Source organism: Anguilla anguilla, chromosome 6, assembly GCF_013347855.1.
Source record: "Anguilla anguilla isolate fAngAng1 chromosome 6, fAngAng1.pri, whole genome shotgun sequence".
Lineage (NCBI taxonomy): Eukaryota > Metazoa > Chordata > Actinopteri > Anguilliformes > Anguillidae > Anguilla > Anguilla anguilla.
The window spans coordinates 4,744,946-4,759,048 of NC_049206.1; the positions used below are offsets into that span (position 1 = coordinate 4,744,946).

The 14,103-nt window shown below is 46.8% G+C and overlaps 3 protein-coding genes across 12 annotated transcripts in view; 2 read left to right on the top strand and 1 right to left on the bottom strand.

Annotated features, from left to right (window-relative positions):
* The window catches only part of hdgfl2 (HDGF like 2), a 14,435-nt gene extending 9,553 nt beyond the window's left edge, over positions 1 to 4,882 (bottom strand). For 2 of the 4 annotated variants that reach the window (XM_035421658.1, XM_035421655.1), the window contains exons 1-3: positions 4,693 to 4,881; positions 4,021 to 4,381; positions 2,198 to 2,274 (exon numbers count right to left, since the gene is read on the bottom strand). In XM_035421658.1, the coding sequence (XP_035277549.1) occupies positions 2,198 to 2,274; positions 4,021 to 4,092 (149 nt within the window). In that variant the 5' untranslated portion in view covers positions 4,093 to 4,381; positions 4,693 to 4,881. Of the gene's footprint in view, positions 1 to 2,197; positions 2,275 to 4,020 lie in introns of all 4 variants that reach the window. The other 2 variants (XM_035421657.1, XM_035421656.1) reach the window with 2 other exon arrangements.
* Positions 1 to 14,103, top strand: part of LOC118229578 (transducin-like enhancer protein 1) — a 539,102-nt gene that overhangs the window by 268,156 nt on the left and 256,843 nt on the right. The gene's annotated exons all lie outside the window — the stretch shown is intronic.
* Positions 4,963 to 13,500, top strand: LOC118229588 (UBX domain-containing protein 6-like). The gene is made up of 11 exons (XM_035421672.1): positions 4,963 to 5,206; positions 6,355 to 6,509; positions 6,905 to 6,960; positions 7,629 to 7,757; positions 8,320 to 8,417; positions 8,632 to 8,707; positions 8,800 to 8,887; positions 9,322 to 9,541; positions 10,149 to 10,279; positions 10,921 to 11,069; positions 11,573 to 13,500. Exons 1-11 carry the CDS (start codon positions 5,121 to 5,123, stop codon positions 11,696 to 11,698), a joined length of 1,314 nt encoding a protein of 437 aa, XP_035277563.1. The 5' UTR covers positions 4,963 to 5,120; the 3' UTR covers positions 11,699 to 13,500.

Genomic DNA, 14,103 nt, shown 5'->3' on the forward strand with positions numbered 1-14,103 from the left:
AAAATGCTATGTAAAAAGTTGTGTAAGTCGCTCTGGATAAGAGCGTCTGCTAAATGCCTCTAATGTAATGTAAATGTAATAGCAGTGCTAACCAACCCTGTTCCTGGAGATCTACCATCCAGTTGGTGTTCATTTCAACTCTAATTTAGCACACCTAACTCTACCAATTAGCAGCTTGAATGAGGTGTGCTTTGTTAGGGTTGGAATGACAGTAGGACAGTAGCTCTCCAGGAACAGGGTCAGTTACCACTGTCATAGAGATACAACTATTCATCTTCTAAGTGTTTGCGCATGAATAAATCAATAGATCAACCAATTCACTTTCATGGTTGACTGAAAAAATGGAAAAATGTAAGACTCTACATTTTAGGAGCATGACAAAAAAAACAACGTGATGGTGATGTGGAAAAACCCTAACTACCGGCATAGCACGTTTGACGACAGGTCAAAGGTCAAACTTCATCTCAAAATCCAAGTGAGGGAGGGAAAGGCTCCTCTGGATTTTAATTAAGAAAAGGCTCCCGGTGGCTTTTATCTGACTGCACCCCGTTGAACCTGATAGTTTAAAGCGGATATAAGCCGATGCTCATGAACGATGCCATGTAATGAAAAGAGCAAATCCACTGGCCCCACGGAAAGGAAATTAAAGGGCTCTGTTTTCACAATCCAAACTCCCAGAACGCCAGTCAATATAGAGATTATTACCTCTAGTAATGGCTGCATTCGTCATTTTAAAACCGCGCAGCGTCAATTTCGCGACAGAAGAAGAATGCGACAGAACGATCTTCCGCAACAGTTAACTGACTGAAACGGCGACACTATAACCTCTCTCTAAAATTAACGTTGCTCTCGCATAGATACGAGTTTTCAAATAAAGCACACACAAATATTCATTACAATATACAGTATTGTTTTACTTTCGTGCCAACTTTTGTACCTAATTTGCGTCAGATCAGAGCCGCAAGTATCATAATGAAACAGTGATAAATGATTTTAATAACACAGATCAGCAGAGCACACAAAACGTTACTGGGAGCAATCCTATCACATAATATAATTCCTGGCTATATTTAGAAACTGAGTGCTGAAGTCACCTCTTCCCAACCATAGAGGGAAAGGTCCTGTATCACTTAAATCCGTAATTGTACCTCAACTGATAAAGGATATTTTAATTATGAAGGTTGCGCTGTTGAATACTTATTATTGCTTGATCCCAATACAGTCTAAAAACAAAGTGGAGGCTATAAATGTTCAGTAATAACCATAACAAATATCCTGTCAATTTAAAGTGATACGTTTAAGATAAACATTGTTCCAAGGGTTTCAATCTATATGTATTTTCGGTCTTTTAGCGCCATCTAAAGGTGATCTGAAGAAAAGCAGCGTTTCCATCTTGCTCGCAGCCAACAGTCTACGTGGAAAATAGAGCGTCCAAAACATAGTTTGGTCATTTTTAATTTTGACAGTTGTTGCACATGTGAAGTGTGGAATTTTCGTAAAATTTAAATCAAATCTCAGCCCCTGGCTTCACTGTAAACGGGGACATTCAATACGGTTTTATTAAAGAATTTTTTTTTAAATGAAAAAATAATATGACAATGAATTTCCCTCCGATTTTTGCAGGCCAAATCTAATTTTACCCTGAGTTCAGATTAGTTCCACTAAGGCCAGGCGGCAGGTGTACCCAGAGGTGGACAATCCAGGTTCAGAAAGTAAAACCTCATCCCAGGATTTTGTTCCAGTCACCTGGGTTTGCTAATGAGCACCATTTTTCAGCCAGGAAGTAGAGCGAAAGTTCAGGGGTGGATGAAATACATGGCAGGACTCTTACTTTCTGACCCCTGGAATGTCCACCTCTGGGTGTACCTGAGCACTAGCAGGACGTGTCAGTCGATTAAGTAAAGACGTTACAGGTCACCCTTCCACATGGGGGGCGCTGCTGTTTTTCCCAAAATTGGGTTTTCAACCTTTTCTTATCCAATGACTCTTACCCACGCTCAGTGGTACCCAGGGGACCCCCATCATAAGTTAAAAAGGGTTCTATATATTTTTTTAAAAGTTTAATATTTTGAAATATTTTCCCAAACAAAAACAACAACAACAACAAAAAAAAAGACAATAAAGGTGAGCCTTGTCAGTCAGTCACCATGGAGACGAGCATCTTTTAAAATTCTGCGGCGGACGCAGGAGTACTTACGTTTCATGGGTCCCAAAGAAGAAGATGGGGATCTTGTTCGGCGGTGGTTTCACCGCCCCTTCAGCTACATCCTCAATCTACCAGAAGTGAGGGGTGAGGGGTGGGGGGAATGGGGGGGGGGAGGGGGAGCAAGAGAGATAGAGTGACAAGGGAAACTGTGTCCTCCCAGATGGGAACATTTGAGGAAGTCCTTCACCTGTTCCCTTCCCTGCCCCCTCAGTGGCCCAACACTGTACACACACACACACACACCTCAGCCAGGCGACACTGTACACACACACACACACACATAGACCCCTCAGCCAGCCGACACTGTACACACACACACCCCTCAGCCAGCCGACACTGTACAGACTCACACACACACACCTCAGCCAGCCGGCACTGTACACACACACACACACACACACACTCCTCAGCCAGCCGACACTTTACACACACACACACACACCCCTCAGCCAGCCCACACTGTGCGCGCGCACACACACGCACACACACGCCTCTCAGCCACCTTCTCCTGATCATGTGCTGAAGTGCAGGTTGGGTCAACTCCACACGCATCCGTGCAGAGCATGTTTACAGACTGAGGGTCTCATGCCAGCCCAATGTGGCTCAACTACATACTACACATACTGAACTATTATTAAAACATCTATTAAACATCTGATTTCAGATACCAAAAGAGCACACAACGCTAAAGTTCAGTTATAAAATATATTGCAATAATTGTTAAATAATCATCATAATAATTTGCTTGGCAGGCATTAGCATCCAGGCAACCAGGCCTCCAGCATTTTTCCAATTTATAAAGATACAGAAAATTGTTGCCAACATCAGACTGCCAAGTATGTCCAAAAAACAAAACAAAAAAAAAACTCTGATGAACATTTTTATTTTCAAAGGTCAGTGTAAACCTGCTTCCAGAGTTTGCCTCCCATTGTCTTTACAGCAGACATGAAACTCTACTGAATGCCTGAAACCCGTCCACATAGACACAAAACCAGTCGAAGATATACTGTGCATTAAACCAGAGTTTTATTTATTTATTAATTAACAAATTTTTTGTTGTTGTTGTTGTTATATCTAACACAGGAGAGGATAGCATAGATAATCAGCCACTGTTCTAGGCTACATTCACCTGACAGCATCACTATTTCCATTATTTATGTAGTCAAGTACTATGTAATAAAATGCAATATATATGCAATAAAATGCAGTATACATATGCAATATATGGCAGCACACACAGAGGGACCTGGTGCATTTACTATAGACATTTAAACATTTAAACCATTTAAACAGATATGCAGGTTGCTACTACAGACAAATAAATGGCATAGTTTTAATAGTTTCAAGGTGCCGTGTGAGATTACATTCAGACTAATCCTCAAGATCCTATCAAGACTACAGACAGACAGACAGCTCGTTGTGTTTCGTCAGGAATGACAAATCTATATAGCCTGCAGCCTTGGGGCAAATACATGCACGAAGACACCCAGACAAACGACGAGGCTGCACTTCGGAGCAGCGACAACCAACCTCAGCTAGTGCACATCACCGGATCGTGCCAATAAGCATCGATTTGGTGCCACTAAATCGACAGTTATTTGGCAGCATCTCCACCCTGAGCTGTATTCCCGAGAGAATGGCATGACAAAATAATTTCCATGTTGCACACGCAACAGCCAGGTCTCTGTGCTGTCACTGCCGCTAGGTGCACCGAGTCTCCAGGTTGCTTACCCGAACCCCCTCCAGCGTCGCAACGCCCCCCCTCCTCTTCCCCACCACCACCTCCCCTTAGCCCCCGTGCAGAGACAGCTTACCCTGGCCGGCCAGTGGGGGTACCCCTTCATTTTGGCGAACACCAGGTCCCCCGGCTGGAAATTGTGCGGCATTGTGTTGTTCCGCCTTCGCGAGATCCTTCTCGGCTAATTTTCCCTCCGGCTGTGGTTCGCTACCGTTTCGCTATGCCCCAGTATTCAGGCCAGTACGAGACCTGTTTACTGACACACCACTATGCGAGACGGCTGCTAGGCTGGGACGCAACTTCCGCCGAGTGTCGTGTTTACAGAACGGACGTTCCGCCCAGCTCGTCTGGTTTTCCAGATTGGGGGAATCTCACGTTTTTCATCCTCTCCCACCAATTACATCTCGCCGTATGGAATCTAAGGCGCTGTCCCCGACCTATGGAGTTAATTAACGTTATTTAAGATATTATCGGCTTCATAACAATTAGCATAATCACAACAGTGACGACTGAATCACGACTGTTTTACTTAAATGTAGTAATGTTACATAAAAATATATTTTGAGTATGGTGAAAATATGGTGAAACAGCTATTCTTAAAACCATGAGACATCCACAATTTCCCCCCACAGTCTATGGTTCTAACTCGCAAGCTAGAGGTGGCTACCTAGCTAATTTTTAAAATTAGCTTCTATCAAACTCTCTAGCAATAACGCAACAGCTAGTGCTGACATATGCGTAAACCTACCTCATAGTTAATAATAGCTAAATTTACAACTTCCCAAAATGGCATGCCCATTCAGATAGATAGTGAGCTATGCATAGCACAGCAGGTGCGAAAATTTGCTAGCACTATCTGGAAAGTCACTTGATCAGCTATGAAAAACTACAGCGCAATCACAACAACACCAAATATACCAAAATAAGCGCAATGTTCACGTTTGAATGACGTTCTTCGTTATTCAGTCGCTCCGAAAGGCGGCGCTGTGACTTTAAAAAACGTAATTTGTGCGCGAGGTCACGTGACACCTTTATTGACAGCGAACGTTCCAAGCCCAATGTAAATACCGTTATCCGAGCAAGCACATACCCCCTTCCTTTCATTCCCTTTCTGTCCTTGCTGCATTTATCTGTCGTTCTTTGTTTTTTTCTTTTCACTCACAGCAAGTAGAAAATATGAAGAAATTCTTCGAAGACATAAAGAAAGACATTAAGTTCAAGTCAGCAGGACCAGGAAAGAAACTAACGGACGACAGTAGCAGGTACTTCAAGTTAACGTTAGTAACATCAGTGTTGTGGATGGGTGGTCTACCTTTACTCAGGTAGCTGTAAACGCAAAGCCAAGTTGGCCAGTTTTCAAACGTTAGCTCTCCGGTTAGCTGTAATCATTTGACTAAGGTTGTCTGGAAACTGTGCCAAAGAATATAACTGTGACGTTAGCTACCTATATGGTTTCAGATCTTGATCTTGCTTGTACAATTGAGAAGCAAAACAGACAAGTGACAGCTTGACACGACGTCTTATGGGCAGCGTGGTAGATTCTGACAGATAATCAGAACGCAGAGTGCTGATTGGGGATCAGCTATACTGAAACGTGATGATTTGATAATAATCTTAAAGGCTAACGCTAGATAAGACTTTACTAGTGCAAGTATCTACCGTGGTTAATTTGTCAACTCACGAGTGAATTGTATCCAGGTGTATAAAGTAGACATAGCAATAAGGAATAAGGAAATGCTGACATACATTATACTGATTATGCATAATACAGTGTATGGCATATGCTCTGTATTTAATTTAGCAGTAATTACAAGTATGACTGTTTTTCAGGGTTACAGCCCAGACTCTGAACTGCAGATGTTATGCAAACATGTTGACCCAAGATCAGAGCATCACCTTGGGGAGTCTATTAGCACACACCCTGTTCCGATGACACAATGTGGAATAGTTCTATTGTAATAAAGACTACAAAATTATAATGGTGAAATATATTTTTAAAGATGGAACAAATGTAGTTGGTAGTCTGAATGCAAGGCATGCCATATATGTGCTTGGCGTGAGTGGTGAAAGCATGTAGTTCTGTGATTTGGGAATATGCAGTGAATATTTAGTGTGTGTGCACTTGTGTGGGTGTTTGTGTGAGCGTGTGCTTGTATGGGTGTTTGTGTGAGTGTGTTTGTGTGTGCACGTGTGGGTATTTGTGTGAATGTGAGTGTGTGTGTTTATGTGAGTGTGTGTGTGTGTGTGTGTGTGTGTGTATTTGGCGAAGCCTCAGACCAGCTCAGGTGGTGTGTTGCAGCACGACTCCTCAAGTAGCGGCTTTCATGTGGATCACAGTGTAGATGAGACCGGGTGCTGTGAGCTCAGTGAATGTGAACTCGACCCCCCCCCCCCCCCCCGTACCCCACAGCTCTGATGGCCCCGCGCCGCAGAAGAGCAGCCAGCCCAAGCCCCGCCCCCGGCCCACAGAGGGGGCGCAGAGAGCGGGCGCGGCGGCACTGGCCAGGATCGAGCAGAGACAGCAGCCCTGCCCCGGCTCCTCCCACAGCGCCATCCGTAACCAGGGTGAGCCTTAGCAACAGGATTCATAACATAACTGAAATCCCCAACGCGCTCTGCTCCAGTGCACTCAGGCAGTCTCCCTCACACAGCAGAGAAAGGCTTTGCTGGACTGATGGACTCAAATTGCAGCAGTTTCCAGGTGTTTCAGTGTATTTGTTAATCTGTTGACATGTGGTCAGAAGGTACAGAAATGAATTATTTTAAGGGCTGAGAGTCTGTGGTCATTGTGGTTATTTCTGTGGGAAACCCTGAAAATTGCCAAACTCTTGGTGCTGTATAGGTATGGGGCATGCCGCCTCGGCAAGGTATAACTTGGTGGGACGTACACCTGCCATCCAAAAAATGTAACCCAATCCCTCTCTCTCTCCCCCCTCTCTCTGTCTCTCTCTCTCTCTCAGTGAAGAAAGAGCTGGAAGCCGCAGCTGCAGCAGACGCTGGACAGACGGCAGCAGAGGCAAGGACAGACAGACGGACGGACGGACGAACACGTCCATGCGCGGGCAGTAGCCGTGTCCCAAACCGCAAACGTCCCTGCTCCGAGCACGCCATGTCCGTGTGTGGAGTGCGAGTCCGAACCGCTGAGCACGGATGAAGTGCCAGATGCGTCTTCCGTTTCTCCGAGATTTAAAAGCGTGCATCGATGCATGCTCCGATCGGAAGAAATCCCATCATTCCTTTCGAGAAAATACAGTGAAAAATTTCCACCATAACCTGTGGTGCAATGCTAGCTAGCTAACATGATTCATCTCAGGTTTGTTTACCAAGTGCAACTTGACTATCGTTGGATAGTTCAGGAAAAGGTTAAAGGTTATGGGTCACGTCTCCATGAAACGCGTCCTGCTACTGAACAAAATTGTCCTTCCTACCGTACTTCCATTCTCCAGAGTGTGCACTCCCAAGTACTGACTGGAATGTGAACTCAGTAGTGCGGAGCGTGTAAGTATGCGGTTTGGGACACAGCGAGTAAACTAACGGGGGCTCAGATTTTGACCGACAAGTGTATAAACCCACCCTGGGTCAGAAGCCGCCTGACCTCCCTCTGGCTGGCTGGTTGACCCATTCTCATTGGCTGACCGAGGAGACGAGCAGTCGCTTACATCATCTCCCTCCCTCCCCTCCCAGAGTTCCCAGGGATCAGTTAAGGACGTCGCGAGTCTCTCGGTGTCTGGAGTGTTCTTCATCTGCCCTCTCACCGGGGCCACCTTAACAAAGAACGAGAAGGAGGCTCGCATCAAAGAGGCCATTCTCAAGGTAAGGGACTCCCTGACCTGTCATTCACACTGGTAATCACCCTCTCTGATACACTTTCCATTGGTCGTACAGAAAGATGGATGCGTTCATGTAATCCTCACGTGTAATATTCATGCCGTAAGCTAATTAACTCGTAACCTTGGATACAAATGAGATTCTTCTTTCACAGTCAGCTCAGCACCTCAGGACTTCATATATTTTCTTTGTTAAATATTCCTGCTCTGACTTACGCTTTGTATTGGTAATAACTGTGATGCACTGCCTTGGGTTATTGCTGATGTGAATCTACTGCATGAATTTAGGACGGCTGAGAGCAGGGATCTTAAACGAAAAGTCTCGGAGGACTGCAGTGATTTCTGGATTCTGGCACTTTAACATTCAACATGCTTAATAAAATAGGTCACTGATTGGCCAATGAGCTCACGCTCCTGCTGGTATCCAAGGCCTTCATTGGCTGCTGATTAAAAGGAGAGAACAGAAACCTGCAGACCTCCTTGGCTAGAGCCTGAGACCCCTGGTTTGTGTGCTCAAGTGACGCTATCGAAACCATATCATCTCTCAGAGGTTGGAAGAGGACCCAGTGGAAGCCTCCATTATGATGATCTACACCTTCAATAAGGACAGGGAGAAAGTGAAGGCCGGGGTGGACATCATCAGCAAGTGAGTGTGTGGGGGGGGGGGGGGCACTCATGTTGGGACAGGTGGCAGAATTTGGGTACTGGGGTGGGAGGGGTGGCAATTAACAGGAGGACATGGATCAAGACCTCATTCAGTTTGAGAGCAGGATGTTTATATGTGGGGCATGACCGTGAGATTTTATCGCGTGACTCGAACCCGTGCTCCGCCTTGATGGCCCGTTTTTTTTTTTGGTCAGGTACGTCGACAACATCCTCAGTAACCCCACAGAGGAGAAGTACAGGAAGATCAAACGGAGCAACAAGGTGTTCCAGGTGAGCGGGGAAACCATGCGTGCGCATATGTGTGTGTGTGTGTGCGTGTGTGTGTGCGTAAGTGCGTGGCTGACCCCTCCCTCCTGCTCTAGGAGAAGGTGAGCTCTTTGGAAGGCTCCATGGAGTTCCTGCAGGCCGTGGGCTTCCAGAGTGTCACACTACCTATGGACGGTTACCAAGGTAACTCTGCCCGGAAGCTCCGCCCACAGGTCCTTGCAGCTCAATAGTCTCACAAGAGTTTTCCTTATAATTAAAACGGTAAAAAGCTAACAGCAGCCAAACAACAGAGCTTAACTTATAGAGTCATAAAACTACATGCATCACTACTCTCTCAGAATGAAGGGTTCCAAAAGGCTCCTCTATGTCTGCTTCTGCTCTTGCACCATAAATCTATCCATCCATTATCTATACCTGCTTATCCTGGCCAAGGGGGGTGCTGCAGCCTATCCCAGCATGCATTGGGCGAGAGGCAGGATTACACCCTTGGACGGGCTGCCATTCTATCGCAGTTGCACCAAAAACGACACTTTGAAAAAATGTCAGGTGCGTCTGGTGAACGCGACTGAAAGGCGTGTGAACCGTAAGGCCGATTCGAGCGTCTTGTCGTTCTCCAGAGCAGAGCGAGGACTTCCTGCGGCTGGAGGAGCAGGATCCCGGGGCGCTGGAGGCGCTGAGGGAGGCCCGGGACCGCCTGCAGGGGGGGGAGCCCGTCAGGGCGCGGCTGGACCGCAGGCCCCAGGCCCTCCGCCCCTCCCCCCACGCCACGCGCTTCGAGCTCCCGCCCGACTTCTACAACCTCACCGCCGAGGAGCTCAAGAGGGAGCAGCAGCTCCGGTACAGAGGACTGCCTGTGCTTATAACAGCACTGCGTCACCTAGTGTGCTTATAACGGCACTGTGTCACCTAGTGTGCTTATAACAGCACTGTTTCACCTAGTGTGCTTATAACAGCACTGCGTCACCTAGTGTGCTTATAACGGCACTGTGTCACCTATTGTGCTTATAACAGCACTGTTTCACCTAGTGTGCTTATAACAGCACTGTTTCACCTAGTGTGCTTATAACAGCACTGTGTCACCTAGTGTGCTTATAACAGCACTGTGTCACCTAGTGTGCTTATAACAGCACTGTGTCACCTAGTGTGCTTATAACAGCACTGAGTCACTAACTTAGTGTGCTTATAACAGCAGTGTCACTTACCTAGTGTGCTTATAACAACACTGAGTCTCTTATCTATTGTGCTTATAACAGCACTGAGTCACTTACCAAGTGTGCTTATAACAGCACTGAGTCACTAACCTAGTGTGCTTATAACAGCACTGAGTCAGTTATAAATCAGTTGTAAGCCAGTCTGCTAATAACACTGCCCGTGTGTGCATGAAAGTGTGTGTAAACTGCGTGTGTAACAGTGTGTGTAAACCGCACGTCTGCGTGCACTGCAGGACCGAGGTGGTGGAGAGGAGTGCGATGCTGAGGACGAAGGCCATGCGAGAGAGGGAGGAGCAGAGGGAGAGGAAGAAGCACAACTACACCCTGCTGAGAGTGCGTCTGCCTGACGGGACCCTGCTGCAGGGTGCGCCTCTCCCCCCAGCACTGGGGCTCCCCAAATTTAGCACAGCCTGCTTCTACAACTCAGGGGGTCCCCAAATTTAGCACAGCGTGCTTCTACCACACTGGGGAGCCCCACACTTAGCACAAGATCACAAGATGCTTCTACAACAACAGGGGGTCCCCAAATTTAGCAGTGTGCTTCTACAACACAGGGGTTCCCCAAATTTAGAACAGGATGTTTCTATAACACAGGGGTTCCCCAGATTTAGCACACAGCCCACTTAACTGGACCCCCCAATTTAAGCACACAACCTGCTGATCATAAAATGCTGGGGCTCCACATTAGCACACAATTCATTTCTCATAAGACTGCACAACCTTAGTCTCACAAATTACTTCTACAACATGAGATCCTCAACTTTAGCACAAAATGCTGCTACAACAAATTAATACAATAAAATTTAGCAGTCTGCTCCTGCTACAACACCCAAGGTTTTGCAAATTCACAAGCACATGGCCAGCATAACGTACAAAGACATTTACTGTCACACCCACCTTATTTAAAATGTTGTCCAAACATGCGTTCACATTGAATGTACACCGCGGGAAGGAGGATCAGGTGAAGGTCGTGGCCCTTTCTTTCGGTTTCGCCCCCCTGTGCAGGTACCTTCCTGGCCCGGGAGCGAGTAGGGGCCCTGTTCCAGTTCGTGCGGGAGGCCCTGGTGGACGGCTGGCAGCCCTTTGAGCTGGTGGCCCCCGGGGGCCACAGGCTGAAGGAGGAGGAGGAGGTGGCCCTCAACGAGTGCGGCCTGGTGAGCACGGGCACGTGCACGGCATCCCATAATCCCCTTCTCCTCACCTGTCCGTCTACTTTAGCTCTTTCTCAGCACTCATTAGTCCTTGAAAATGTTTTGTTTCAACAATATTCTGTTGGTACAGGGCTGTAATTGGTAGATACTTTCCGGCTGGTACAGTGGCATGATTGGTGGATACTTTCCAGCTGGTATAGGGCTGTGATTGGTAGATACTTTCCGGCTGGTACAGTGGCATGATTGGTGGATACTTTCCAGCTGGTACAGGGCTGTGATTGGTGGATACTTTCCGGCTGGTACAGGGCTGTGATTGGTGGATACTTTCCGGCTGGTACAGTGGCATGATTGGTGGATACTTTCCAGCTGGTACAGGGTTGTGACTGGTGGATACTTTCCAGCTGGTACAGGGCTGTGATTGGTGGATACTTTCCAGCTGGTACAGGGCTGTGATTGGTGGATACCTTCCAGCTGGTACAGAGTAACTCCTCCCCCCTCTTCCTCAGGTCCCGTCCGCGCTGCTCTCGCTGTCCTGGGACGCCGCGGTTCAGGCAGACATGGCCGCCGCAGGGGGACAGAGCGTCGCTCTGCTCAGACCAGAGCTGCTGGAGAACATTCAGACCATCAGCTGAGAGGCCCCGCCCCTTTCACGTCCCCTCGTCCTCCGCTCTCGCGCCTCTGTGAAGGCCCCGCCCCCTTTCTCAGCCCCTCCCGTCCTGTACTCTCATGCCTCTTCAGAGGCCACGCCCCCTTCTGTCCTGTACTCTCATGCCTCTTCAGAGGCCACGCCCCCTTCTGTCCTGTACTCTCATGCCTCTTCAGAGGCCACGCCCCCTTCTGTCCTGTATTCTCAGGCCTCGCCTCTTCAGAGGCCACGCCCCCTTCTGTCCTGTATTCTCACGCCTCTGCAAAAGCCCCGCCCCCTTTCACGTCTCTGCAGAGCAGCAGCCACTCACTGCGCGATGGTGTAGCACAAAGAGGGAGGGGCTTAGACGGGAGAGAGAGCCGGGGAAAAGAGGAATCTGGATTCAAGATGCTGGACTGCGTTTTTTTTTTTTATCGGTTGCCTCAAAGACGTGGCACGGCTGGGTCACCTGCAGGAGCACGCTTCAGGTGTGTGTGCGCGTGTGGCACCCAGACGGGGCGTGAGTGTGAAGGACGCAGGTCAGAGGTCACCATCAGTCATGCCGTGCCAGTGCGGCCAAAACGTGTGTTCTGTCTGCAAAGCTTTTTTTTTTTTTTTTCCTTCTTCCATGTGGTGATGCAGTACGTGTGTTTACATTGTGTGTGAATGTGTGTGTGAGAAAAAGAGATTATACACATACTGCACTCCTGCTCTGACAAATGCACACCTCCCAGAATGTCTGGCTTACAGTTATACATGCTCCTTGCCAATTTGAGACTTAGTGCTACTTGGAGCACAAGACACAGGTGGGCAGGATATTAATGCACACCAACTACTGGCTCAGTCACACACTACAGTGCGAGCAATCAGATGGAGTTTGTACCCAACCGAGCAATGCACCCAGCTATCTTATCTTCCATTGAAGGTTTTCAGGAGATTTTCACACTACATTTTGACAGCAAGACATGCATTTGACTGCCCCCTTGTGGCCAGCACAGCTACTGCAGGGGCTTGTCTGTCATTGGTTAGAAATGTCTAAAGTCATTATACATGGCTGCAGCAGCACTTTTACACAAAATATTATACTCGTCAATGGGATTATTTCCAATTCGGGGCTAGCATTCATAAAGCAGGGGTGCTGATCTAGGATAAGTTTTTCCTCGTAGCTCATAATAGATTAGGTTGGGATTATGGACAGGGAAAACTGATCCGAGATTACTGATCCTAACCCAGCTGCTTGCTGCAGAGATCCCTTTTCAGCACCTAGAAAAGTTCTGAAAAGAAGGTCTGAATATTTTCAGCAAGGGGGAGGGGAAGCTTAAATTTGACCATTACATCTGACCCTGGTCCAGAGCAAGTGGATTCTGTAGACAATCTCCTATCCTGATCCAAAAACAGGGCTACCCAAAGATGCCCTGGAGAATCCAGGCCATTTTAAGTGTTCTGATGCTGTGACACTCATGCAGAAAAGTCTGCTGTGATGGAGTTCCCAATGATTTTTGTTTTAAGTCAGAAACCGATTCAGTCCCTAAAAACAAAACAGGTGAGGTGAGTAAACTGTACTCCAGGTTTACTAAAAATGTGGCACCCGATGCCAGTTGTTCTCCTTTACCTAATAAAGCATATTTTTGTTGATAATGTTAAAACTGAAAAAAAATTGTTTTTGAAAAATTGACATGTGGTTCCATTCAGCTTTGTTGAATTTATTAAATATAAAAAGCTAGGTTATGCTACGGGAGTTTCTTGTTCCTGGTTTGATTTTCTTTTTTTTTGTGACCAACTGATTTAATAAAGACCAACGTAACCATGGAAGCACCACAAGAGATCTTTGTCAAATAGGAATGATTTAAAAAAAAAAAAACGTTTCAGGGGGAAGAGAACACCTAGATACCGGTTTGATTTGGTTCTCCACATTTGTAAAAACAGACCATTTGTTTGCATTTATTCATTTATATTAATCCAACAATAAAAGAAACAGAACAGCCCCCCCATCACCCCCCCCCCCCCCCCCACATTCCACAGAATCCAACAACGACAGACCCAGATCAAACCCCCTCCCCCCCAACAAAAAAAACCTAAACAAAAACAACTGTGGTTTTTAACTTTATGTAAAGACTTGGTCAACAGTTTTGTCTCTGGTAAGAGGAAGCGGGACTCAAGAGCGTAGCATGATTCAACTCAGTGGCCATTTGCCGCTTCACTTATATTGAACATTATGGAAATAAAGTCACAAAATGGAGGTTCAGACAAGTGCATCAGGCTTTTTTTCTGTCCATTTTTTACCAGGATAGCAGAAACACCGAAGGGCACTTTATTAATGTCTACACAAGAGGCCATAATACTTACAGAAGCAGGGAAGGGGGAAGGGGAAGGAGAAGGGGGGGGGGGGGGGAACAAAAAAAAAACAAAAAA